At 36.3% G+C, this 27,986-nt stretch overlaps 1 protein-coding gene and 1 long non-coding RNA gene across 4 annotated transcripts in view; one reads left to right on the top strand and one right to left on the bottom strand.

The window, feature by feature from the left end:
- TENM1 (teneurin transmembrane protein 1) overlaps window positions 1-27,986 on the bottom strand; it is a 745,224-nt gene that overhangs the window by 461,700 nt on the left and 255,538 nt on the right. For all 3 annotated transcript variants that reach the window (XM_011378218.2, XM_011378219.2, XM_011378220.2), the window contains exon 4: window positions 20,889-21,129. In XM_011378218.2, the coding sequence (XP_011376520.1) occupies window positions 20,889-21,129 (241 nt within the window). The remainder of the gene's footprint in view (window positions 1-20,888; window positions 21,130-27,986) is intronic.
- On the top strand, window positions 198-24,422 carry LOC105304237. The gene is made up of 3 exons (XR_896979.2): window positions 198-211; window positions 14,776-14,782; window positions 24,347-24,422. It is a non-coding gene; the product is annotated as an uncharacterized LOC105304237 (long non-coding RNA).

Below are 27,986 nucleotides of genomic sequence, written 5' to 3'. Positions count from 1 at the left end.
CTTTATTTATTTATCTTTTTAGAGGAGTGGGTAGTGGGCAGAGTATTTTATATACATTCACCACCTTTTTATTCACCCTCATTTTCTACAGACATGTATTTTCCTCATTTATTTTACGAGCCAGTTGACATGGCATACTTTTCTGTATCATTTGTTTTTACTGAATTGTAATCTATATTAGCAAGGACATTTTATTTTTTTAAAAAAATGAGTGTTTCAAATTCATTACAAAGGAGTACAATAAAGACACACCCTGACTTTCCTACTGGCTCTTCAGGTTGCAGATCTAGATTACATTTCTAATACAACTTTTGAAGGACATTAATCAACATTTTCCTGACATTAGCTTTCATTTCTTTGAAAGTATTACTCATACGTATACATTAAAAGCATGAATGCTTTTTAATACCGTAAAATAAGAAATGTCACTAAAGTCAGTACTCTAACCCAGTGGTTCCCAATCTTTTTGGCACCAGAGATCTGTTCTCTTATGAGAATTCAATGCCTGATGTTCTGAGGTGGAGCTGAGACCATGATGCTAGCACTAGGGAGCAGCTGCAAATACAGCTGAAGCTTCACTCACCTGCCCGTTGCTCACTTTCTGCTGTGTGGCCTGGTTCCTGATAGGCAACAGCCCAGTATCGGTCAGTGGCCCAGGGGTTGGGGGCCCTTGCTCTAACCTATCCAGCATAATATTTCTCTAAGAGACAAACTAGCAAAGAGCACGGCTGTCCTCTGAAATATCAGCCTCAAAATCAAAGATGTGGCCTGAGGCAGACACTGTTCATTCCTAGCCAACATTCATATTCTCCTTTCTTCCTGAGCACACAAATAGTCTACATTCCCCAGTTACCATTTCCATTAGATATGGTTATGTGACAGAGTTCTGGCTAATGAAATATGAAGTGTGGTATTTAACACTTCTAGTCTTCACCCCTAAACTACCCACTACCTCATGATTCTCAATTCCCTTCCTCATCCACTGAATAAAAGAGAGCAGACACAAATATAGAAGGAACCTAGAACATTTGTTCCATGGAATATTATGAAGTCATGGAAAATATTAAGTTTTTTTTTTTTTTTACAACATAAGCATATTGGAAATGCTGATTGTTGTTTCTCAGCACAATGCCCTGGAAAGTGCAATCTTATTCATCACCCTACTAACCCAACTCCCCACGCTTGTAGCCATAGTTAATTGGACCAGAATTGTATATCCAGTCTCAGAGACAATTGTATTCTCCTTCTGTCTCTCTCTCTCTCCACTCTCCACATCTCTATCTCTGCCTCTTTCAGAAATCTAGAAATAGAAAACCCCAATCAGCCAGTGAAATCAAGATACAAGGTCATATTGAGTCATAGCTGGAGTTACAGATGATAGGGGAACAGATAAAGAAATCCCATCTAGAATGAAACGAGAATAGAATGTATATGCAGAAAGAAAGATGAGATATCACATGGCTCTAGAAAAAAATAGAACAATGAAGAATTTTCCTTCTCATTATGCCTCTGATTGTCCTTTTCTTTCCCTGTGAGCTTATCCTGTATCATTTCTTAAAACTTCCTTTTTAATTAATTTAGTTTTAAAGCATTTACTTTCCCATTAATTAGATAATTTCTAAGGCAATAAGCAATTTTCTAAGTTGGGGGGGCAGAATTTATATATATTACAGCTACAACTATGTGCTGTCCCCTCTCACAGAAACAAAATCAACTATACCTCCACATGCTACTGCACAGAGATCTGATCTAGAAGACAGAAATCTTAATCTTAACTATCCTTGGGTGATGGAATTTATAGTTATTTTCCTTTGTGATTGCCTGTGTATTTTTCCCTATTTTTGAAATGAAGGTGTACTACTTTTATAACGTCCTTCATGATCTGGCCTCTGGAGGCTTCTCCACCTCACTATGCTATTGTCACCAATACCTTCTAAACTCTGGCCTACTTATCTCATGTGCAGTTTCCCAAATGTGCATTTTTTTAGGCTTCTCTGTTCTTGTAAGAACAATATTAGAAGAGCTGGGATATGCCCAAGGGTAGTGCAGATCTAAAGTAAAGGCAGGGGAGAGAATAAAGAGTGAACCAAGGGAGAATGAAGAGTATAGAAGAGAAAGGAATAAAACAAGAAAAGAAATTTTATAGATAGGTAGATGACAAATAGATATGGCTATATATGCAAGGGTAGATTATAATTTATTAATTGCTTTGGGGGTCACTCTGTTCTCCCTTGCTATAGGCTATCTAGATCTGATCTAAATAATCAGCAATTATACACTGTTTTTTTCCCAGATTTTTGCATTCTTAGTAAACAAGCCAATTAAGTATATGTACAAACAGGTATATATTCAATGTATCAAAAGATATTCCTCTTGCTTAATATTCTTACATAGAAATGCAGGATATGACAAGTTAATTGGGGATAAAACTATACAAGGAGTTGCCACTATATTAAAAGGAAACCAATTGACAGAGGGTAGGGAGTTTAGAGCTGAATGGATTTAGTTTAGTGGTTGTTTTAGACCATTCAGGCTGCTATAACAAATTACCATAAATTGGGTGGCTTATAAACAACAGAAATGTTTTTCACAGTTCTGGAGGCTGCAAGTCCAGGCTCAGGGTGCTGGCATGGTTGGGCTCTGGTGAAGGACCTCTTCGGGTTTGCATACTGCCAACTTCTCAGTGTCCTCATGTGGTGGAAAGAGCTAGGGAGCAATCTGAGGTCTCTTTTAGAAGGGTACTAATCCCATTCCTGAGGTCTCCACCCTTCGGACTGCCCTCATCACTAAAGGTTCCACTAATACCACCACCGTAGGCATTAGGTTTTCAACATATGAATTCTGGTGAGGTGCAAACATTCAATCTACAACAGTGATTTGCAACTCATATTACACTATAGACTGAAGAATTACCTAAACCTTCCAACAAAGCTTTCAGAAGAGAGGAATAGGAAGAGGGAAGATGAGAAGAGAAAACAGACACCACAAGAGTCTGAAGAGGGGTTGAGTAAAGAGAGCAGATAAGAAAACAATAGATTTGTCTCACCATTAATCTAAAAGAGTATTTCTCAATTGAGGAGAAATTGGCCCACAGGAGACATTTGGCAATGTCTGAAGACATTTTTGGTTGTAACAACAGAGGGAAGGTTGCTCCTGGCATCTGAGATGACAGGGATGCTGCTAAACACCTTGTAATGTAAAGGACAACCCACATTACGAAATTGTCCAGCCCGAAATGTCAGTAGTGGCAAAGTTGAGAAACCTTGGCCTAACACTATTCCCCTGATTGGAACATGCAGTATTTTTTTTTCTGGCTTTATTGAAATATAGTAAACAATTAGTTGCTTGTATTTATATTGTACAATTCAATAAGTTTTTTTATTATAGCTAACATACAATAATATATTAGTTTTTGTTGTACAGCATAGCGATTAGAGATCTTTATAACTCACAAAGTGATCACCCCACTATATCTAGTACCCCTCTTCCCCCTTACATATTTATTATGTTATTAACTGTTTTCCTTATGCTACACTTTATATATCCATGTCTATTTTGTAACTATCCAATTATACTTCATAATCCCTTTGCCCTTTTTTGTCATCCCTCCAATCTCCTTAAAGTCTAGCAGCCCTCGAAATATTCTATCTATGAGTTCATCTCAATTTTTGTTGTTGATGTTCTTTATTTCGTTCTTTAGATTCCACATGTATGTGAAATCATGTGGTATTTTTCTTTCTCTATCGGACTTACTTCATTCAATGCAATACCCTCTAGGTCCATTAAGGAAATATCTTTTCCCATTCCTTTCCTTTAAGTCTGTGTCTGTCTGAAGCGAGTCTCTTGTAGGCAGCATATGTAGGGGTCTTGCCTTCTTATTCATTCAGCTATTCTATCTTTTGGTTGGAGCATTTAATTCTTCTCCATTTGAAGTATTTGTTGATAAGAATGTAGTTATTACCATTCTTTATTCATTTTTTGATACATTTTTTCCTCTTAAAGAAATCCTTCCAACATTTCCTGTAATACTGGCTTGGTGTTGATAAATTCCTTTAGCTTATTTTTGTCTGGGAAGCTCTTTAGCTGTCCTTTGACTCTAAATGAAAGCTTTGCTGGATAAAGTATTCTTGTTGTAGACCCTGGGTTTTCATCACGTTGAATATTTTGTGCCAAGCCCTTCTGTCCTGCATAGTTTCTTTTGAGAAATCAGCTGCCTTGGGTGCTCCCTTGTAGGGAACTAATGACTTTTCTCTTGCTGTTTTTAAGATTTTTCTCTTTGTATTTAACTTTTGGCATTTTAATAATGATGTGTCTTGGTGTGGACCTCTTTGGGTTCCCCTTTCTTGGGACTCACTGAGCTTCCCGGGTTTGTATGTCTATTTCCTTCACCAGTTTAGAGAAGTTTTCCATCATTATTTCTTCAAATAGCTTTTCCACTTCTTGTTCTCCCTCTCTTCCTTCAGGTACTCCTACTACACAGATATTTTTACACTTAATTTTCTTGCAAGAGAAATTATTATAATAGTCTTGGCTTCTTTTTTCTTGCCATTCTGATTGGGTGATCTTGGCTTCCTCATCCTCTATATCTGTGGTTTGATCCTATTCTTTATTCACTCTGTTGATGTTGATACCCCCTCTAATAAACTCTTCATCTCAGTTAATGTATTCTGCATTTCTGACTGGTTCCCTTTTATAATTTCCAGTTCCATTCTTATGTTTTTTTTATCTCTTTGTTAAAGTGCTCACTTAGTTCATCAATGTTTTCCCTAAGTTCACTGGGCATCTTTATAACCAGTGTTTGGAACTCTGCATCTGTTATATTGCTTAACTCCATTATTCTTGCATCTATTTTCTGTTCTGTCATATGGTTTCTGCTTCTTTGTGTTCCTATTTTGGCTGCCTTTCTGTGTCTGTTTCTATATACTAAGCAAAGCTCCTAAGTCTCCCGGTCTTATTAGCATTGCTTTGTGTAGTAGGTGTCCAGTGGCACTGAGGACACAACTGGATGTGGCTTGGGTTGGGCCCCAAGTTGGGGGGGGCAGAGTTTTAGGGAATCCTCTGAGCAAAGTGACCTCTGTTATCCAGTCTAATGATGTCTCAACTATGGTGGTGCAGTGTCCCACACCGGGAGGGAGTACGGCTCAACAGAGGAACAATGGATACCGCCGGCAGTTCTGCCTGGAAGAGACCCTCACCTCTGGCCCTCGCTCTAACAACTGTATCCCCTTGTAAGTCCCTGGTGCCCCGCAAGCAGCCGATATGGCGCTGGTGCTCAGAGTGAGGAGGTCCGTCACCCCAAATGTCCTCTCCTGGACACGGTCCCTTTAAGGGGCATCTGTAGCTGCCAGCTGCAGCTGCTGTAGTCTCTGTCCCACTCAGCCTTTTCGGATCAGGCAGCCTCGCTTCTTGTCCACCTTCTACCTTCTACTGTTGCAGGGTTATTTCTTATTTCTATCCCTAGTTGTAGTGCTTCTGTTCCTCTAGATCCCAGGTGACTTTGTTTGCTGTTTGTTCCATCTTTCTGTCACAACTCTGATGTGGTCTCAAGAGGGATGAACGAAGCCTCTATCATCCATGCCATTTTTTTTTCGCTTATACTCGGAACATGCAGTTTTGAAGTATTCAACATTCCTATGGGAGGGTATCTGTTTCTCTTTAAAGACTTCTGCAAGAAGATTTTCTTGCCAGGCACTCAGAATCTTATCTACCTCCCCAAGCCCACACCTTTTCTTAGCTTGAGGCTATTTCCACTTGATATTGGTTTATTATCCAAACGAATACCCTGAACACTAGGGCCAGAGAACATGCATAACGCAATAATTTTGCCCCAAATATTTACCCTTGCTGAAAAGGAAATCTTCATAAGAGATGCATAATAGAAAACATATTATACTCTCAATTTTTAAAATTGCTTTTCAAATTGTCCCCCTTATGAACCTGTCATGAGGCATAAATCTAAAACCTGAACTACTGATTAGAACATGCAGAATATATAATGATCATAGCAAATGAAACAACATTAACTCCCTTCAGGTTAGGCCATCTAAGAAACAGTCAAATTCAGCTTTGTGTTATACTCCTAAACTCAATAAATATAATCCCACTTAAATATAGGAAAATATTTGGAAACCAGGCCTTCCTGCCATGGAAATGTTCTCTCCCACATCTGCTGTGTGGGTTCCAAAGCTCAAAGAAAACACTCATTGGTTTGTTTTATTCAGGGACAGCACAGGGAAATAAACAAGGTAAAGTCAACTTAAGGAGTATATAGCGATTTCACACACTCCTTTGACCCCTAAAAATACATTTCTATTTGGCAAATATAATATTAACCCTAAACTTATTTCTCTTTGCATCATTGTCAATACTCAAAAAAAAAATCATCATCGATTCACAAGATACAATATAGAAATGGCTGGTTGGAACTTAAACCTAATCCAGATTGTATTTTTATCTTTGAATAAGAAACATAAAATGAAGTTATATTTATTTCATAGTTAGACAGAGACTGACAATATGAAAGAAAATGCTGAAACTACTGTAGCTTCACAATGACTCAAGGCAAGGTAGATTTTTATGTAAGGTGTTGTATTTTTATCCCGTCTCCAAGGTTTTGTTCTTAAATTTATTTGTTTAACAAACTTCTATTGAGCACATATTGTATATCAGGCAAAACTTAATCATAGTTTAGTCTTGTACTGGCCTAACATTGCCTTGTTAACTATACTTGCCTGCCGTTATCACTATCGCCTGACAGAAAAGGATATATAGTATCTTCCTCATTTCTTTTGGCTATTGGGAATTCTGAAGGAGTCATGACTGTTCAACTTAAATTCATCTGAATTGTTTGAAGACATCACTTAGAATTAGTAACCTTGAAATTAATTAGAATCAAACTAAATGAAAAGCTCAATTGAGCAGAATACTTTCAGTGGAGGGGCAAACAATAAAAAAGCAAGCCACAGAATAAGAGAGATAGTAAAGCCAGATAATACTGCAAGTATGATTTACCTTTATTCCCTCATCTTACTGTTGAGGAAAATGAAGTTAAGAGGAAGAAAAACACTATCAAAATTACACACCTATTTAGTGGCACAACTGGACTTGGACTCAAGATTTCTAATTTTAAGTCCAGTGCTTTTTCAACTATGCACAAGAGGCCATCCACAATTTACAAAAGATATCCCAGGACCACTAGACATTTTGTCCACTCTACAATATCCTCTATACCTCGATTTCTGTACAATAAAAAATCATATTCAAAATGACAACCCTGGCATTCAGTAAGATTTTTAATTATAAAGATTAAATTATGATCATTTGGGTTAAAATGGAAAGTAGATTCATATTTAAGAATAATTTTCAACAGGAATGGCAATTTTAAAAAAGTTCGATTTAACCTTAAGGTAAACACCAAATCCAATTAACCAGAACCCCTAGTTTTCTGGGCATTTAGGCTAATCACGATTTTAATATAAATAAAACCTAGATTATGTCTGTAAGGAGGGAAATTAAACTGAACTATAAATATTCACTGAAAGACAAAAAGGGGTGACTTGGGGTTCTTTATATTTTAGACACAAATTGTTATAGTGGAAAGAATATTGGATTGGTTGCATGAAGACTTGCATTTCCATTTTAACTCTTGTTCTAACTGCCATATAAGCACATTATTAAAAATTTCCAAGACTCTTTCAGTTTCTTTATCATTATATTGGTCATAAATTCTGTTATAGGTATCTCGCACATTTTTTTTTTTTTTTAGTTTCAAATGAGATAATGAGTTAAAGGACTTTGGACAATTGAAAATTATACATACACACATACATAAGCACATATGCCTACATATGCACACATACATATATGCAATACTTTATGTAAAATCTCAGTCTTTTGAATATGACACATGAAAAAAATATTTAGCTACAAGAATATCTACTAAATAGCAACCAGCCATGTTGTCATAAAGTTATCTAAGTTAATGATAGTATTCAGCATTGTAAATGACAAAATTTGAAAGATTGGACTGTCATAAATTTAAAAAATACAATTATTTTAGTTGAAGAGTTGAAAGATGGGGAAAATAGCAAATTGTGTATATTGTTTTATCCAGAAGAAAATAAATTTACTTAGGAGGCTAATATTGTGCCACAAAAGGAAAGAATAAATGATATCTGTGGTTTTATGTTGTACTTGACATTTTAATAGTTGAATTAGAAGTAGGAATAAGTTAGCATTTATGTTGTCAATGAAAGCCCTGTGTATACATATGTAACTGTTAAATACCTTCATCAGTAACGGGACTGCCTAGTGTTTTATGTATGCCAGATGGAGGCAAGAAATCTAAATTATAATCTTGGGTTGGCCAATGATAGCTGCTTGCCCTTTAGAATATGACTTATATTGAAAATCTACTTTAAATAAGGGTAGGCAGATATAATACCTCCCTCTAGTACAATATTTGCAAAGGCAAACTTCTGGCACCTAAGGGATCTACTATTCCTCAAAGGCTGTAGGCCCTTGTTGAGACTTGGCAACCTAGGAAGCCTGTATCACTGTATGGGATTATGCTATTTTCTTTAGCATTATGTAACCATCCTTGTAAATTTCCTTATTCTTTACCAGTAAGGAAACTTAATCTCTAAATTGGTGTGTCGTTTCTTTCTGTAAACCACATGGCCATGCTGGTGACTACTGTGTACCTCCTCACTGAATGTAGTCCCCTCCCCGTTTTTCCCTCCTTCCAATTTATATGAAAGTTTTGACCTATTCAGCTTCTACTATTTCATTTTGAAAGAGTAGTCTCTGATATCTGTGGTTTCTATTTTCTTACCTCTTAACAATTCTTCAAATACATTGGAGTCTAGCTTCAATCTCATCACTGTACTGAAACTGGCTGCTTAAAATTTAAGAAGTCTGTAATTGACAGAGTCAGTGATCTCCTCTCATCCACATTCTACTTGACCTCTGAAACATCTGAAAATCAAAGTAACTATTCCTTGAAATTTTCTCCTCTCTTGTTTGTTCTCTTCTATAATTACTCCTCAATCACCGATGCTGGCCTTTTCTCCTTTATAGACACCTAAGGTGTATTGCCATGGTTTGCTTTATAGCTTTTTTGTACTAAACTCTCTGTCTAGGTCTTTCAATATTTTCTTCATCATTCATGGAAATTCAATATTTATGTGCACGTATGAAATTCTTTATTATCCATGTCTATCATGGGCTCTGAAATCAGACAGAAGTAGGTTTGAACTGGTTCCATTACATACTAACTGGTGACCTTGTGGCATATTGTTCAACTTCTCTAAGTCTTGGTTTTAAAAACTCTAAATTGTAATAAATGCAATGATAGCTTGGCACAATGTTTAGCACACAGTAAGCATTCAGTAAGTGGTAGGAGAAAACCTTTTCCCTTTTTCTTCCTCTCCTGGGACCCAGATCCACATTTTCAACTATTTATTGGATATTGGATATTTCAAACTAGATATCCCACATAGATTTCTAATATTTCCCCCAAAGCTTCATTGCTGGCTTTTATCAACTATTGTTTCTGATTTCAGAAATCTACTCCATCTGTAGTTCCCTGCTCAGTTACATACTCTGTCTGTCCAAATATCCTACAAAAATTTTGTTGAACAGTATGAACAAAGCACTAAGGAATTAAAGTAGAAAAAAAGATACAGTCCTATACTCAATTTACAACAGGGAATAAAGACAAATAAATAAAATATTTGGAGTGCAAATATATAATGAAATAAGGTCTTCATAGACATATGCACAGGGTGATACGAGGCCATAGATAAGGGGAAATTCTATGAAAGTTACTGTGAGGAAGTCAAGGCAAGTAAAGTAAGACTTCTAAGAGGTATTTTTGACTCCTTTTCCCTTCTCAAATACTACATCTAGCCAGACCACTGGCAATATTATTAGCTTCAATATGATTACTATTTTAAGGTAAAGGCTTTCTCCTTCACTAGCATGTAAGCTCCATAAAGGCAAAAATTTTATCTGTTTTGTTCCCTGCTGTACACCAACAACTAGAACAGTGTGTAGTATAGAGTAGGTACTCAATTCAGATTTGTCAAAATTTGTTAAAACTTATCTATGCCAGAATTAAATCATAGAATGTATTATTAACCATTTTTATTTAAAATATTTGCATTATACACATTCTTATACCTTCGGATATCACACCAAAAAAAGAAAAAAAAAAGAAAATAACAGAATAGAGGAGCAGATGTTCCTGTTTATTTGCTTATCTGTTTGCCAAAGGGGGAAATTCTTTTTGAAGATTCCTGTTCTTTAAATGGAATATTCAGTACTGCACTTTCACAGTTCTTGAAGAGACATTTCAAATACCTCAAGACTTAATTTGAACTTATCTTTCACTTTTAAAGCTACAAACATTTTCTGTGTTGTGGAATTAAGGAACCAGCTGGATTCTTTCAAAGAGGGATGTTTAGTAGAATGTCTTACACACACACACACACACACACACACACACACACACACACACACACACACCACTGTAGAAAATAAGGAGAATAATTGAAAGGAAAATAAATTTTTGCTACTTCAAATATATTTCATACTTCTAGTAAAATATAACGGACAAGTGTCTATTAACTTGACATGGCAGTAAAAATATTTATTATGAGTAACTGGATAAGTAACTTTGTAGTCAATGAAGTTGTTAAGAACTAGTTTCTCTCTTGATCGAAATCAGGTATTTCTGTTTTTGGATATACAACCTAAGACAGGGAAATATATATGATGAGAGAGCGCAAAAAGGCTGGTACAAAGACTCCTTTAAAATTTCATTTCGTTTGCTATACTTACTTATTTAATTAATCATCTCGTTTTTAAAGAATTCTCTAAAACATCTGTCTAAATTCACATTTAAATTGCTAAATAAATCTTTTCCATATTAAAACCAGACTTCACCTCACCTACGGTGAAATTTTTTTCTTTATAAAATAAAACATTGTGTTTATCTATGGTTTTTATTTTAAATGAAACAGAACAGTCAATTAAAAAGAATTTTTAAAACTAATACCACCACCAAAGTGTCTAGAGACTGTATCACAATAACCTTCAAAATATTGTCCTTCATGACCTAAGTACAATAGACTTTTAGAGATATATTTTTATTCTCAATATATAAAATATGTTTTTAAGGCTACAGAATTATCTTTCATGTAAATTTAACATCTTCTACATCCATAATTTGGTGTAGGCTGAAAAGCTTGGTTGATTCTTGTTTATCTGTAGTAAACAGGATTTATACATCATAGATTAGTTCTACGGAGTCTTTTCTGTCTCAAACAGAATCTTTAAATCTGTGGCTGAAGATAGATTTTGCTAACCCTAGCGTTATTAAAGGATTAAAGCATGAAATATTGCTGGATCTAGGTACTGAATGTGTACATTCTGAGTTGTTTTGTCTAGTCATTATTGAAGGAAAAAATATGTCTCTAAATCTATTTTTCATTGCAAATGTCCTAATGAGGAAAAACTACTTATAAATGTTAGGTAGATTTTAGTAATACTGTAGAATTAAGAAGTATAACTACTATTGGGGAACTTATTTTTATGGGCTAGTATTTAAAGAGTATTATCCATAGATACTTTAATCACAACCATCACCACTTCCTAATGATTCTTATTTCTCCAAGATAGACAATAGCTCTAGAATTCTGATAACAAGCATTGGCCATATAGTTTTCATTTCTCTTTCCATTTCTTTCCAACTTCTCCTCTGTCAATGGTCCTGGGTGTTCTTTTATAAAAGTAACCCTATTGACTCCAATTAATTGTCACATTGGCATAAAGCCAATGAGGGCAGTTAGCCACCTACCAAGCTATAGCCATCTGTCAGAATATGGTAAAAATCAATGAAGATAGTTGCTACCCACTCTTCTGGCATTACTCCACTACGCAAATCTGATTTGTCTTTGAGAGTTGAAGTGGTTATGTTAATAGAAGCTCCAAGTTCTCCTTAGTATTAAATATCACAGCAAAATCTTTAAGTAAGATTCGTTTTGGTGGCTAGATCATGATTAACGTTCATCACCACTGAGAACAGATCAAGCAAAGTCAGTTAGGGTCTAGAGCTAACACCTGGTCCAAAATTCCAAATGAGTAAGGGCATCAAGTAAACTGAGTTTGAATTGGGGGACAGCAAAGAGAATAATTAAAGGGAAACTAAAAATGGCTGTAATTCCACTTCAAAGTGAATTCCAGTGAAAAGTTTGAGGAGATAAGGGAACTGTCCCAGTGCTCTGCAGTGAGTGGCTATGTTAGAATTCCTGATAAAAAAGAGCAATACTCCACTTTTTTGGGTGTTACAGGCAGAGTAATCCACTAGCACACAAAGTGCATAGATAGAATGGAGAGACTCTTACAGAAAGGAAAGCAGTAAGTCAGGATTCTGAGAAGCTAGAATAGAGCAAAAACTAGTGTCAAGGGGATGGAGATGGGAGAAATGTGACACAAAGAAAGAACAGAAAAATGGGAGGAGATAAAATGAAAGTGCAAATAACATGTAAGATCTAAAATAATCCGTGTAACAACCATATGAAATGAGTGTTATTAACCCATTATTAAAATCAGGAAACTGAGGTTCAAAAAAGTTCAATAATTTGCACAGGCATATGAAGCTAATGAGGAGCAGAACCTTAAACCCACATCTACTGGTTTCTACAAACCAAAATCTTAGCTACTCTTACACTATTGATGAAGAATACACAACAGGATAGCTTTAGGATTGAGGTTTATCTCACAGGAAGGGAAAAGAGGCTCTGGAGCAGAATCAAAGAATAAGAGGATCTGCAAACTCCAGTATATCCAAAGATACGTACCTAAATAAGAAAGGAAAATATGGCAATTTACCAGTTTGAATTTCAGAATGAAATTTAGATTTCTGGCTCATAGCTTAACAATTATAGGCTTTTGGTTCCAGAATAATAATTTTTTTTTAATTTTTATTTTTCAATTAGAGTTGACATTCAATGCTATTTTATATTAGTTTCAGGTATACAGATAGTGGTTAGACATTTAAATAATTTACAAAGTGATCCCTCTGATCAGTCTAGTACCCACCCAATGCACACATAGTTATTAAAAAATTATCGACTATATTCCTTATGCTATATTTCACATCCTTGTGACTTTTTTATAACTACCAATGTGTACTTCTCAATCCCTTCATCTTTTTCACCCAGCTCCAAAAGCCCCCTCCCATCAGTTTGGCAATCATCAGTTTGTTCTCTGTATCTGTGAGTCTGTTTTCATTTTGTTTGTTCATTTATTTTTTCTTTAGATTTCACATATAAGTAAAATCATATGGTATGTGTCTCTCTCTCTGACTTATTTCACTTAGCATAATACTCTCTAGGTCCATTTATGTCATTGCAAACGGTAGAAGAATGATTATCTCATTAGTATTAGAAGGAACTCATTTGCTCACAGAATAGCCAACCTAGTAAGAAGGTTTAAATGGCAATGGAGAAAAAGGGAGAGGAAGAACGGGAAGAATAATGTGCATGATTCTGAGTGCAGTGTTTTTCCAGGGATGTCTTTTCCTTCATTTTTTGCCTAATGCTTCCTCACAGTTTTAGATCAAAATGATTTTTAGGACATTTTCTCAGGCAAATTTCCATTTTCCCTCTTCCACTTGCTTCAAACACTTCTTTGGCCACCACTATTCCCATCTCAGTTATATTACCACCTCTAAGTGTTCCTATCTTGAAATAACCTAAATTTAATAAAGTACTTATCATGGTATTGCTATTTATATTGCTTGGTCTTTCTCACCACAGGAAGTGGCTAAATGTGAAGATCCTGGACTTACAGCCTGGGTCAAAACCTGACCTGGATCTGCTATTTCTACCTGTAGGATTTTTCAAAGATCTTCAACACCTCTGTATCTCAGTTTCTTCATCTATCAATGAAGTTGTTGATACCAATAATACCTACCACCTGGAGTTATTGTAAGGATTAAAGTAGTTGATTTTAAAGGGCTTAGAATAGAGTTTGGAATGTAGTGATGCTATACACTTGGCTATCATTATTACTAGTACTACACCACAAATTTCTTCAGTACAGAGACTCTTATTCCTCATAGCACTTGCAGTACATGATGAATAATTGGCAAATGCTTGCTAAATGCCTCCTTGTGCAGGGCATGCTCAATAATACACAGACTGGAAGGTATATGTGGATATTGGATGTTTTTACAGCAGACTAAAGCTAATATGCTCTCTGAACTGTAGTGACTCTGAATTCCTCTCCTTACCAGCAGGGCAGTGCCAGGTTCTTATAGTGAAAATAATATTTATCTCACATTTTCTATGTGCCCATCCCTGAGCAGACATTTTGCATATATTATCTCATTTAATTCTCAAACTAAACCCACAAGGTAAGGTCATTTTTTTTCCCATAAGAGATGCAGAAACTGAGGCCTATGGAAGTTAAGTAATGTGTCCAAATTCACAACCATATAAGTAGCTTAGTCCAGGGTTGTTTAAGCACATATGCTTAACAAATTGCCCAGGCTCTCCATCTTCACCTTTGGCAATGTGCCCATCTTTCCAGGTTGTGAAATATATTGCCCTAACTCCACCCTAAAAAAGATAATCCAGACATTGGAAATGTGGAGAGAAGTCTTAGAAGAAGAGCTAGAAAGGCTGATCTCTGAGTAAGGGAGGGCTCAGGGCAGGACATAATCCTGAATGTACAAGATAGTCAGGGCATTGTTTCTATGAATGACAGCAGGGAGGTAACAATCCAAAAGCTGTTCTGGAGATCTGTCACAGGACAATCTTATAAAGCCTTACAGATACGTGCCATTAAAACCTAGGAGAAGGAAGGGTTCTAATAACTGAAATTGCTAGTTATTATAAATTGAATATTTGTATCCGCCTCACCAATTCACAATTCCCAGTGTCATAGTATTTGGAAGTTGAGTCTTTGGGAGGTGATTATGTCATCAGGATGGAGCTTTCATAATTGGGATTAGTGGCCTTATAAAGGAGACCTCTGAAAGCTTCCTCACCCATTCTGCCATGTTAGGACACATTAAGAAGATAACAGTCTATGAATTAGGAAGTGGGTATGCATCAGATGCCAAATTTGCCAGTGTCTTGATCTTAGACTTCCCAGCCTCCAGATTGTGAGAAATAACTGTTTGTTATTTAAACTACCCAATATATGGTATTTTTCTTATAATAGCCCGAATGGACTAAGACAGTGGAAAAAGGGTATATTCCATTTAAAAGTATACTAAGAGAGGAAGTGAAATGTTCTATGTGTTGTATATGTTGGAGAAAATCATGAACATAAGGGTAGAAACACCTTTAATAAGTTGAAAATAAAAATAGAAAGGGATAAAAAGTAGTCATTTTTACTTCTGTATTATTATGGTTACTATTAACATTTATCAAGTGCTTACTATGTGCCCAGCTGCTCTAAGTACACTGCAAGCACTAACTCATTTAATTCCCACAACAGCCTTATAAATAGGTGTTACTATCATTCTTAAAGATGAAGAAAATTGAAGCATGCTGATGATCTCATCAAGTATTACATCCAAGGTCATACAGCTAATGAATGATGGTTTAGGGAGTTTATAATAGCCCCTTGGGTCAGATGGAAGAAATAGATACTCATTTCTAACACAGACCACAAGAGTGTCCTAAAAATAGTATAGTAAACATGAGTATTTCAACTTCACAGACATCTGCTATACATATGACTAGTCTCCAGCCTCCCCTGTTGACAACTCCACCTTCAAGAAGGCAGAGAAAATGATAAGACTTTCTTCTCTCACCGACTCAAGAGAAACTGGTGAGTTGAAGGTGACAGAAACCTTTAGAGAAAACAACAATTTTAGTTTAGAGTTCCCAAGTACATCATGAAGCAAAAATTCTAGACTAGGAAAACAAGTCTCTAAAATGAAGTAGGTTTAATCCTATGTACCGAGACACTATATAAAAAAAGACACTTGTTGCCTATTGAAATCTGTGTGCCTGTACTGAGTGCTAATCACCCAGTTTAGGTTTCTAAAGGATATGTACTAAAACAAAGGGATGGAAATCAAGGATAAATAAATATGAGAGTATGGTGAAAATAATGCCAAGAAGGTTAATGCCCCAGATGAGCCTGACACTTGAAAAAATTGCTAAAGATAACTGAAGAGATTTTTTGTTTGTTTGTTTGTTTTATAAAAACATGCTTAGAGAAAGAGCAAGGATAGGGCAAATGTGCAACTCATGCAATGTTCCAAAATCAGGGTCATTTTCTCAACAACTAGTTTTCTTTGTGATCATCACAACTTAAATGAGTAAAAATAAATATCAATAACTAAATTGAAGTCTAAGATAAGCAAAGTATTCATAAGAGGTCACTTAATTGTTCTAAATGAATTAAAATTATATCTCAGAGTGGAGAGAGGTCTTTTGGATTGGATTACTTAGTCATAGTTACTAAAGTTTCAGGACTGTAGTGTGGTGAAATATGTTAGAAGATTGGAGTCAGTAAACGTTGACTTTGGTTTTCAAAAGGGACAGGAAGTCCATGGGCTCCATAGATTAGACCAAGAAACATCATGTTGATTGAATGCAAAATTCTAGAACAAGTTATTAAAAAGTTAATTAATAAGCACTTAGAAAAAATAGTAACCATGAGAAGGCAGCATAAACACTCTAAGAACAAGTTATATAAGACAAATCTCATTTCAATTCTATTTCTGACATGGTTATTGAATTGGCAGATCAGTACAAATGTATGTATACTGTATCTGGATATCAGCAAGGCGTTTGACAAGATCTCTCATGATATGCCTTAAACAAGATGAAAAAATGTGGGTTGTATGTTAGTAAAAAAAATGCTGCCTGATGGAAAAATGTCAACCCTCAGAGAGGTTTCAGCAGCATGCCACAGAGCTCTGATCTTGATCTTGCCCTATGTACCATTTTTATTAATGACTTACATAAAAATGAGGAAAACATACCTAAGAAGCCTACAGATGACACAATTATGATAGCAATACTATGCAAATATTTTGTATGGTAGAATTAGAATTCAGCTACATCTCCACAGGCTAACAAGATAAAATCAAATTAGGACAAATTAAGCCTCTCAACATATTTCCACCTGTATTCCCATATCTCAAACACACAATTTTTAAAAAGCTTCAACTATATAATTATGGAATAAATGGATTGTGGCTTAGCCTCAGAACTTGTAAAAAAGTTTTAAGAGTTTAGTTAATAAGTGTTCTCACTGTGTATCAGTAGTGCTATGTGGCCACCAAAAAATGCTGATATTGAAGTGGAGAGCATTAACATAAATACTTAGAACAAGGCAGACAACTGACTGTTGTTGCCCTTTTCTAAATGAGTCCATCAAGGTGATTGCAAAGAGTTCCATATAAGGCACTTCAGGTCTGCTCCCAGCCCATACTCAAGGGACAGCCATAAGTGGCCATGCTGGCGCTTTTTAAAATCACATGACCTTTCTCTCCCCTTTGCCTCAGCTTACTGAGGGAAAAGCTGAGAGGGAAGGCTTGCCAGGGAACTTAAATGCAACCTGGTACAAAAGGGATGAACTGGGTTAATCAAATTCTTTCTCTAAGATTTTTGAACAGAAGGGGAGCAGAATTTGCCATCCTCAAGTATGCCTCTTTTACATGTTCATTATTTTGGGCTGATTCTTTTTAAGAAACAGCAGGCACAGGAGAAGCTCTGAAAACCAAGTAGAAGTTACCCATTGTAAGGGATATTTACAATTATAAAAGAAATCTCCATTTGTAAGCCTGTCTCTCTTTCTGTACCAGGAAGAGGAGGGTGCCTAAATCTGTAGAAACTTAACAATGGAGAAGGCATAACAACCTTACCCTTGTTCACTGTGCTTTTCCTGATAATCTCATAACTGGCTCCCCACCCATGTCTTTCATCATTAGCTAAAAATAGTATTTAAGGTGATGGCACCATTTTGGCAAGTAATTAAGTTTTCCTGATTTTCTCCCATGTATACAGGAGGTATTAAACTTCTGTTTGTGTTTTCCCTGTTAATCTCTTATTATAGGGTGGTCTCAGCCAAGAACCTACACAGGCAGAAAGAAAATAATTTTCCTCCCCTCTAGAACCTACAGCTAGCAAGAGTATTAGGCAGTTAACAATGGAACATAGAGGTGAAGGGATGAGGTGAGAGGTGCCAGGAGGTATCCTTGGAGTTATGTGGTGCAGTGGAAACCAGACGCTGTCATGAGAAAGTAGAAACTATGTTATATATAAAAGAAATATTGAGCTGATGATACATTATTGAACAAAGAAAGTAACAGAGAAAGGCAAAAATGTAGAGAATTGCTGAGTCATATTAGTGTCAGAGATCTATAGACCCTACCTTCCTGTGGAGGTCGACCGATATTTCCTAGGTTCCCAGGAACTGACCATATACTTAAAAAGATGTTTTAAATTACTCCAGGCAACCTGACTGACCTCTGTTCCTTGCAGCCAAAGAGGCTAATAAGAATCCATGCCTACATTCAGCCTTGGCTATGACACGTCAAGAGAAGTTTAGACAAAATGGAGTGTGGGACTAGAGTGCAGAGAGACCAGGATAGAGGATTTGAAACCAATTAATGTGAAGAATAGGTGAAGGAACTTGGGAAACATCTAGCTTAAAGAGACTGGATGTCAGGTGTGAGAGATTTTATTTATTCTGTGAGGCCCTAGAACTAGATCTGGGAGAAAATAGGCAGAGTTGAGGGGGGAATTTTGGTTCAATAAGAATGTTCTAGTAGTTGTTTGAGATGACATGGAATGCCTTAGGAATGAGTCAGTTCCCCGTTTTGGAGATATTTGATCAGAGGCATGTGACCACTTAGTAGGGGTAGCGATGCTACCTTTGAATTGTATAAGGCTTTATAATATATGAAGTACTCTCTGTTATATTAGCTTGATCTTCCTTAGCAACCGGTTGAGGCAGGTATTTTTATATTCATTTTTACAGATGAGGAAGCCAAAGCTCAGAGATGTTACACAGTCATGAATAAGCACCAGGGCACCCGCAGTTACCTTTTATTGACTTCATGTGAAATAAACATTTTAAAGGATATATTTGGAAAATCCTAGCTGACCAGGCTGATAGGGTTTCTAGTTGTTTTTTTTTTTTAAATTCACCTTTGTGATGCTGAATATATTTTTAAATGTACTAAAAAGGTACTCTGTTCAGTCTCACATGAAAACTTATGTTTTTCTCTGTGTCTTATGAAACTGAGACCAATTAATACATTCTTTGCACAGATATAGAAGGTTCATGGGTGCAGTTTGTACAAACATGCTTAAACATTTCAAATAAGAATAGTTTTCTCTTTCCATTTTCCTGTGTCCATTCTACCCCCATCCTTCCAGATTTCCTGTTATTTGGCTCCTTAGACAAAGGACGTGTGTTTGCTTGTTAGGACTGCTAGTTAACCAAATTGCCTCAGTACTTCCTTAGCTCTGTAACACTAAGCCTTGCAAAGGAATTTTAAAAAGAGTGAGTAAATCACCATAGTTATTGAAAACTCCTTGAATATACACTGTCTATTGATCTCTCCTTCTCTCACTTCATTCACCCCTCTGCTTTCAATTGAACAAAAAACACTATATAAACCTTATATCACAAGCATAGTTCTAATTGAGTTATCTTCACCATAGGTGCTGACTGCTATATTTTCTTTTGGGAGATATCAGAAATATCAGTTTATGAAACTATGTAACCTAGTAAGTGATGGGTGATATAGAGTTTCCTGGATTTGGGCCATACTGCTTTCAGTTTATTGGTGGTGACATATTCTCTGATGCTATGGCTAACATTTAATTTAATATGCTGCTTAGGAAAAAAAATAACCAGCCTTATAATGTGGGTTAATCAGTCCTCCCCTTTCTATTCCAGTTCCCAAATATTAGGATAAAACTGATCAGAGTTGACACTAGACATTGCTTATCAAGTGATATATCATATCAATTGTTTACATACAAATGCATTTTTAAAAAGCTTTGGTGGTAGATCTAAATAAGGCATATAGAAGACAAGGGGGAAGTCCTTGAATTTATAACAGAATACTATGTTTTATTAGGTAATGTTTTTCTATGTTAATAGCAAGTCGTAATTTTCTATTTAATATAGTGACTGGAAATGATGAACAATTTCTCAGTTAATTGCACCTAGTGTCTATTATAATCAAGGGACCTAGAGCTGTAGAAGAGTAGAACTTTAATCACATGACAAAGATTTGAGCAATGAATCTGTAAACCTAAATGCATGAAGTGACAGAAAAATAGAGGCAAACTTCTTTGCTCAAAAGATCAAATTTTATCCTAAAGGCAGAATAAAGTTTTTAAAATTACACATGGACTTCTAATTCATGAAACAAATCCTTTTTAAAAATGTTTGGGGCAATTTACTTTTTCAAAGAATCTTATAATAAATAAAATGCAAATAATCACTGTTCCCCCAATTGTGTTTGGATTTTCCTGTAATATTGAAATTTCTTAAAACAAAAGTTTAAGGATGCAATAATAGTTTAGATAGTGGCTTTGCTTCCTATGCTTTTGTGGTTGTCCACCTGTGAGATATTTATGCATCCGTGGTTTCATCTTTTCACGTGCATCTGCTTTGGTCTGTGTCTGCAGGTGTGCCTGGATCTAGATGTGTGTGCCTGTATGCGCATCTGTGCTTGTGGAGGGGTCTGCCCTTTTGCCCATGCATCTGAGTGTGTATCTATGTGCTCATTTGTGTGTCTCTGCAGATGTCTACAGTAAAATGAGTTTCTGCACTCAGTGGAATCATCCTCTGCCAATCCTTAAGTTTAGCGGGATCATTAATATTTCAAGTACCTGGTCTCCAATGGGATGTTGCTATTCAAGACCCAGGTGTTATGCAGATGAACTGAATCTTGTCTACTGGTTGGAGGAGCTGGAGCAGCTGGGCTGGGCTGGCTGCGTGTAGTCATTGATCTCCTCTGAAGAGAGTCTGCTGCAGGGGGTGGCTTCCTGGCACAGGTGCAGGCATGAGGAGGTGGCGGTGGCGGTGGGAGGGGTCTGAAGGCGAACTGGTTGTGTGGGCTGCTATGCATGTCTAAAGAGGAGAGCAGAAAAACACAAAAAAGAAACTTACTCTCTCACATGGCATCAGTAAAACACAACTTGTCAGACTTACCAGATTTTAAAATAATAGAATCTGGGGGTGGGGGAAGAGTTTTAAGTTCAGTCTATCTGTAAAAATGTCACTTAACTTCCAAAACCAGGTGCTGCATGCTCATGAAATGTAAAACATTTTCAATTGCATTTACATGTAAATTCTTCAGGGTTATAGCAGGTAAAAAGTAAATGAGGCCACCTCACACGATTTGTCATAGTTTCTGCTACTGAACAAATAAATCATCAACAAGACACGAAGTTACGGCACAGAAGTGAGTTGATTTTCATCAGTTGCAAAAGTCTCACTTCAGAAAATGCCAGCGAAAGGCTCAAATTTATTGCCAGGAAAATTATTCAACACTTCTAATAAAACTGTAAGGCTACTTTCTGGGTTACCTCAAAAACGTATGCTACCCTGCCTACATAGGAGCAAATCTATACTTCAGAAAAACAGCTTACACATGTGTAACTCAACTGTGTGAAACTAATCTCTTTATTAGCCCTGCTACTCAGAGTGCTACTTTCAAAAAATAGGCTAAAAGGAGTTTGTTCAGGTTTATATATATATATATATATATATATTTCTATGGCTAAGAACAGTCTGCACCCAGAACCCCTCCACCACACCTTTCTAGGAGCTCTGCCATATTACCAGCAGCTTAGGTAGCAGGGAAACCATTGTCTTTTGCCTCTTTGGAGAGGGTGCAGCCTGGGACAGAGATCCTCATACTTTTGTTGTTGCTATCATTTGGTATTTTCCCACTGTTTTCCTGGCAGCCACAAGTATAGACAGTGAGTTAGAAACTGGCCCATGAGAAATACTTCAATTAAACCCCTTTTAAAAAATGCTATCATAGCTGATAGCCACCTTTCTTCCATAGGAGAAAAATAATAGACGCCAAGTGATATCTTGTAACACCAGCATGCTCTGGACCAACTTTGTAGACAACGTGGTTTTATCTTGCCTCCCGAATAACTGAGAGATGAAAAGCAGAAAAATGCCAGAGACTTTTGATGCCTAGCAAAGGGCTCAGCTGGTGTGTGGGGAGACACACTTTGAAGTGGCTGATCACAGAAAAACTATCAGTTCTTTCCATCCTTCCACCTTAAACTTGAATTCTGAAGACATTGATATGGTTTTCATATTTTAAAATGATACTAGTGCCCCGAGATCATGACAAATTCTTGGCTGTGTTTTCTAGTATAGGTAGCTCTCTCTTTAAATGAACTTGTTATGTGAACATAGAATTGTATAAAAGGTAAATGGGAAGGGAGTGGAGATCACTCGATTTCTACGAAGAATTCCTTTAGATAGTTAGCTACTCATGTATATTTCAAAGGAACTAAAATGTTTCATGTGAATTCTGGGAAAACATGGCGGAGTGAGAGACGTCCTCAAATCTCTCCCTTTGAAATGACAATAAGCTGAATATCTAAAACTGAACAAAAAAAACCACCCAAACTGCACACCAGCACATCTGAGCATGGGATCAGTGCATAAGAGCTACCATATGTCAGAATGCCGGGTGTCAGGCAGTGGACTGGGACAAATAATGAAGCTGCCTCTTGCAGCCACAGGAACTCCTTGCAGGAGGAAGGGGAGGGGTGAAGGCGCGGCTACTTCCCTGATCAGCCCCGCCTAGAGGTGCCGGGACTTTTCTACGCAGCTGGCAGAGGGCTTAGTCATCAGGACAGAAAGCAGAGAAGCGGGACAGGATAGCAGAGAAATAACAGTTGATTTTTATCTGCTCCGGTTGCAAAAGCAAGGCTAAGATGCAGCTCCCAACTCCCAAACCAGTGGGCCCTGCCCCCCATACCATCTTAGACACCATTCAAGACCCAGGGAATCTGAGCAAAAGCTATGGAGACAGAAGCTATCTCTCTCAACCTCTGGAGCTCCCTTCACGACGAGGGGGATAGGAGAAGGTGCAGAGACTTCCTTGAACAGTGAGTTCCGAAATGAGTCATATCAACAATTTCAGAAATTGCAAAAATAGCTAGATGAGCAGAGTAAGGAGACTGAAACCTTCAAAAGGAACCAAATAGAACTTCTGGAGATTAAGAACACACTGCAAGAGTTGAAAAATGAAATAGCAAGCTTGGGAAATAGAGTCAACCAGATGGAGGAAAAAATCAGTGATATCGAAGACAGAAATCTAGAAATAAATCAGAAGAAAGAAGAAAGAAACCAAAGAATAAAAAATAATGAAAGACAAATACAAGAGCTAGCTGAAACCATTAGGAGAGGAAACATAAGAATAATGGGCATTATGGAAGATGAGGAAAAGGAGCACAGACTGGAAAGCATTTTCAGACAAATAGTGGACAAGAATTTCCCAAATCTAACCAATGAGCAGGAACTTGGAATTCAAGAAGTCAACAGAACACCCAATGATCTCAACCCAAAAGGCCTTCACCAAGACACATTGTATTAAAGTTACCACAAATCTACGACAAAGATAGAATTCTCAGGGTAGACAGGGAGAATAAAATGGTAACGTAAAAAGGAAAATCCATTAGATTATCATCGGACTTCTCAGCGCAAACCTTACAAGCCAGAAAGGAATGGAATCAAATATTTAAACTATTAATGAAAGGAACTACCAACCTAGAATAATGTATTCAGCTAAGCTCTCCTTTAGATATGAAGGAGAAATTAAGACTTTTTCAGACATACAAAAATTTAGGGACTTCTCCACTACGAGGCCTGCACTACAGGAAATACTGAAAGAAGTCAGCTCACCTTAAAAAAAATAAGAACAACAACAAAAATACATAATTAGGAGTAAAGTGACTATCATGCAAAAAGAAGCAGAGGAGAGTAACTCTTACTAAGAACAGGGCATTATAAGCTTAAATAATAACAAGAGAATTGCTATAGCAAGATAGTAATGAACGTTCAGCATACATAGAAACAAATTGAGATAACAATGACTGAAAAGGGAAGGATTCAAAGATCCCAATTCGCAAAGGGGAAAGGAGATAAGTCACACACAAAAGAAAATGGATGACTGTATATATATAACTATCTTTTTTGTATTTGTACTGGTAACCACACACCATAGAGTCAGAACTGAAGTATATAACATAAAAGAAGAGGAACCAGAAGGAAAACACACGAAAGCCAACGAAAATAAAGAAAACAGAAACACAAGGACGAGGAAGCAACGGAAACACTAGCTATCAGAAAGCAAAAGATAAAATGGCTATAATAAGACCTCATATTTCAATAATCACCCTAAATGTAAATGGACTGAACTCACCAGAGTTGCAGATTGGATGAAAAAAAACAAAACCTAACCAAAGCTGCCTCCAGGAGACACATCTCAGCTCCAAAGACAAATACAGACTCAAAGTGAAAGGGTGGAAAGTGATATTTCAAGCAAATGGCATTCAGAGAAAAGCAGGAGTAGTGGTACTAATATTAGATGAATAGACTTCAAAATAAAAAAAAAGTAAAGAAAGATACTGAGGGACACTTCATAAGGATAAAGGGAATCATGCACCAAGAAGATATAACACTTATTAATATCTATGCTCCCAATCAGGAGCCCTGAAATATATAAAACGATTACTAACAGAACTAAAGGGAGAAAGAGACCAAAATACTATCGTGGTAGGGGACCAAGGTACCCCACTGTCGGATATGGACATAACATCCAAACAGAAAATCCATAAGGAAATAACATCCTTAAATGACACATTAGTCCAACTGGACATAATTTACATTTACAGAGCCATCCATCCCAGAACAGCTGCTTATACATTCTTCTCTAGTGCACATGGAACATTCTCAAGAATCGACCACATACTGGGACACAGAGATAGCCTCAACAAATATAAGAGGGTTGAAAGCATACCACCCATATTCTCTGATCACAACACTTTGAAACTAGAGATCAACTGCAGAAAGAAAGCAGGAAGGACCACAATACAGGGAGATTAAACAATGTGCTACTGAAGAATAACTGGGTCAGAGGAGAAATTAAAAGAGAGATCAAGAGATACATAGAAATGAATGATAATGATCGTACAACATATCAAATTTTTTGAGACACGGCAAAAGCAGTCAGAAGAGGAAAGTTCATATCTTTACAGGCCTATCTCCAAAAAGAAGAAGCTGAAATAAATAACCTAACACTTAATTTAAAAAAAAAAAAACGAGAAAAGGAAGAACAAATGAGGCCTAAAGTCAGCAGAAGGAAAGAAATAATCAAAATTAGAGTAGAAATAAATGAAATTGAAAACAAAACGAAAAAGTAGAAAAAATAAATACAAGAAAGAGCTGGTTCTTTGAGAAGGTTAATAAAATTGACAAACCCTGGGTAGACTCACTAAAGAAAAAAGAGAAAGGACACAAATAAACAAAATCAAGGATGAAAGAGAGGAAAGTACGACTGACATCGCAGAAATACAAAGGATCATGCAAGAATACTATGAAAAACTATATAACAATAAATTTAATAACCTAGAAGAAATGGACCAGTACTTAGAAAAATACAATCTTCCTAGACTGAATTAAGAAGATCTGGAAAATCTAAATAGACTGATCGGCAGTATGGAAATTGAAACAATCATCAAAAACCTACCAAAAAGTAAAAGTCCAAGATCAGACGGCTTCACCAGTGAATTCTACTAAACATTCAAAGAAGATTTAATACTTATTCTCTTCAAAGTCTTCTATACAATCGAAGAGGGGGCAATACTTCCCAACTTATTTTATGAGGCCAATATTACTGATACCAAAACGTAGTAAAGATAACACAAAGAAAGAAAACTACAGACCAATATCTATCATGAACACAGAGGCAAAAATTCTAAATAAGATACTAGCAAAACGAATACAGCAACATATTTAAAATATTATACACCACGATCAAATTGGCTTCATCTCCGTGGCACAAAGATGGTTCAACATACGCAAATCGATTAATGTGATACGCCACGTAAACAAATTAAAAAATAAGAATCATATGATCATATCAATAGATGCAGAAAAAGCCTTCGACAAGGTACAGCATCCATTTATGATCAAAATACTTTACAAAATCGGTATAGAAAGAAAGTTCCTTAACATCATAAAGGCTATCTATGACAAACTCTCAGCCAACATTATACTTAATGGTGAAAAACTGAAAACCTTCCCGCTATCGCCACTCTTATTCGATATAACATTGCAGGTTCTAGCAAGTGCAGTCAAGCAAGAGAAAGATATAAAAGGCATCCGAATAGGAAATGAAGAAGTCAAACTGTCACTATTTATGGATGACATGATTCGCTATATAGCAAACCCTAAAGACTCCACAAGAACACTACTAGAAACTATAAGCAAATACAGTAAAGCTTCTGGATACAAAATCAATGTTCAAAAATCCATAGCATTCTTATACTCTAATAATGATGTGTCTGAAAAAGAAGTGGAAAAAATAATTCCTTTTGCAATTGCAACAAAAAGAATAAAATACCTAGGAATAAATTTAAGGAAACATATGAAGTACCTATATAATGAAAACTACAAGACCCTATTAAAAGAAATCGAAGATACAAAGAAATGGAAAGATATTTCGTGTTCTGGATTGGAAGACTCAACATAGTTAAAATGACCATATTACCGAAAACATTATACAGATTTAACACAATCTCCATCAAAATCCCAACAGCGTTTTTTAAAGAAATAGAACAAAAAATCATCATATTTATATGAAGCAGAAAAGACTCTGAATTGCCAAAGCCATTCTGAGACAAAAGAATGAGACTTGAGGCATCACTCTGCCTGACTTCAAATTATACTACAAAGTGACAGTAATCAAAATGACATGGTATTGCCAGCAAAACAGACACACTGACCAGTGGAACAGAATCGAGATTCTAGAAGTAAACCCATACTTATATGGGCAAATAATTTTTGACAAAAAAAGCCAAAAACATACTACAGTGGAGAGAGGAAAGCCTCTTCAATAAATGGTGCTGGGAAAATTCTCAGGCCACCTGCAAAAGAATGAAATTAGACTGTTGTCTATCAGCACACACCAAAATTAACTCAAAATGGTTAAGGACCTGAATATAAGACCTGAAACAATAAAATGCATAGAAGAAAACATAGGAACTAAACTGAAGGACCTTGGACTTAAAGAGGATTTTATGGATTTGACCTCAAAGGCAAGGGAAGTAAAAGCAAAAGTAAATGAATGGGGACTATATCAAACTAAAAAGCTTCTGCTCAGCAAAAGAAATAGTCATCAAAGTAAAGAGACAACCATCTCAATGGGAAAATATATTTGCAAGCAATTCCTCGGATAAGGGCCTAATATCCAAAATATACAAAGAACTCATATGACTCAATAACAACAACAACAACAACAACAACAACAACAAAACAAACGATCCAATCAAAAAAATGGGCAGAGGACCTGAACAGTCACTTCTCCCTACAGGATATACAAATGACCAACAAGCATATGAAAAGATGCTCAACATTGCTAGCTATTAGGGAAATGCAAATCAAAACCACAAAGAGATGCCACTTTACACCTGTTAGAATAGCTATAATCAACAGGACAAGTAAGAACAAATATTGGAGAGGATGCAGAGAGAAAGGAACCCTCTTACAGTGCTGGTGGGACTGCAAATTGGTACAGCTACTATGGAAAACAGTATGGAGGTTCCTCAAAAAACTAAGAATTGATCTACCATATGATCCAGCAATCCCACTACTGGGTATTTACCCCAAAGACTTGAAAACCTATATCTAAAAAGATATTTGCACACTGATGGACATAGCAGCACTATTCACAT

This window comes from Pteropus vampyrus, unplaced genomic scaffold, assembly GCF_000151845.1.
Source record: "Pteropus vampyrus isolate Shadow unplaced genomic scaffold, Pvam_2.0 Scaffold335, whole genome shotgun sequence".
In the NCBI taxonomy this organism is placed as follows: Eukaryota; Metazoa; Chordata; class Mammalia; order Chiroptera; family Pteropodidae; genus Pteropus; species Pteropus vampyrus.
Note: the sequence above shows the minus strand (reverse complement) of the source record. Positions and strands in the feature narration are given on the sequence as shown.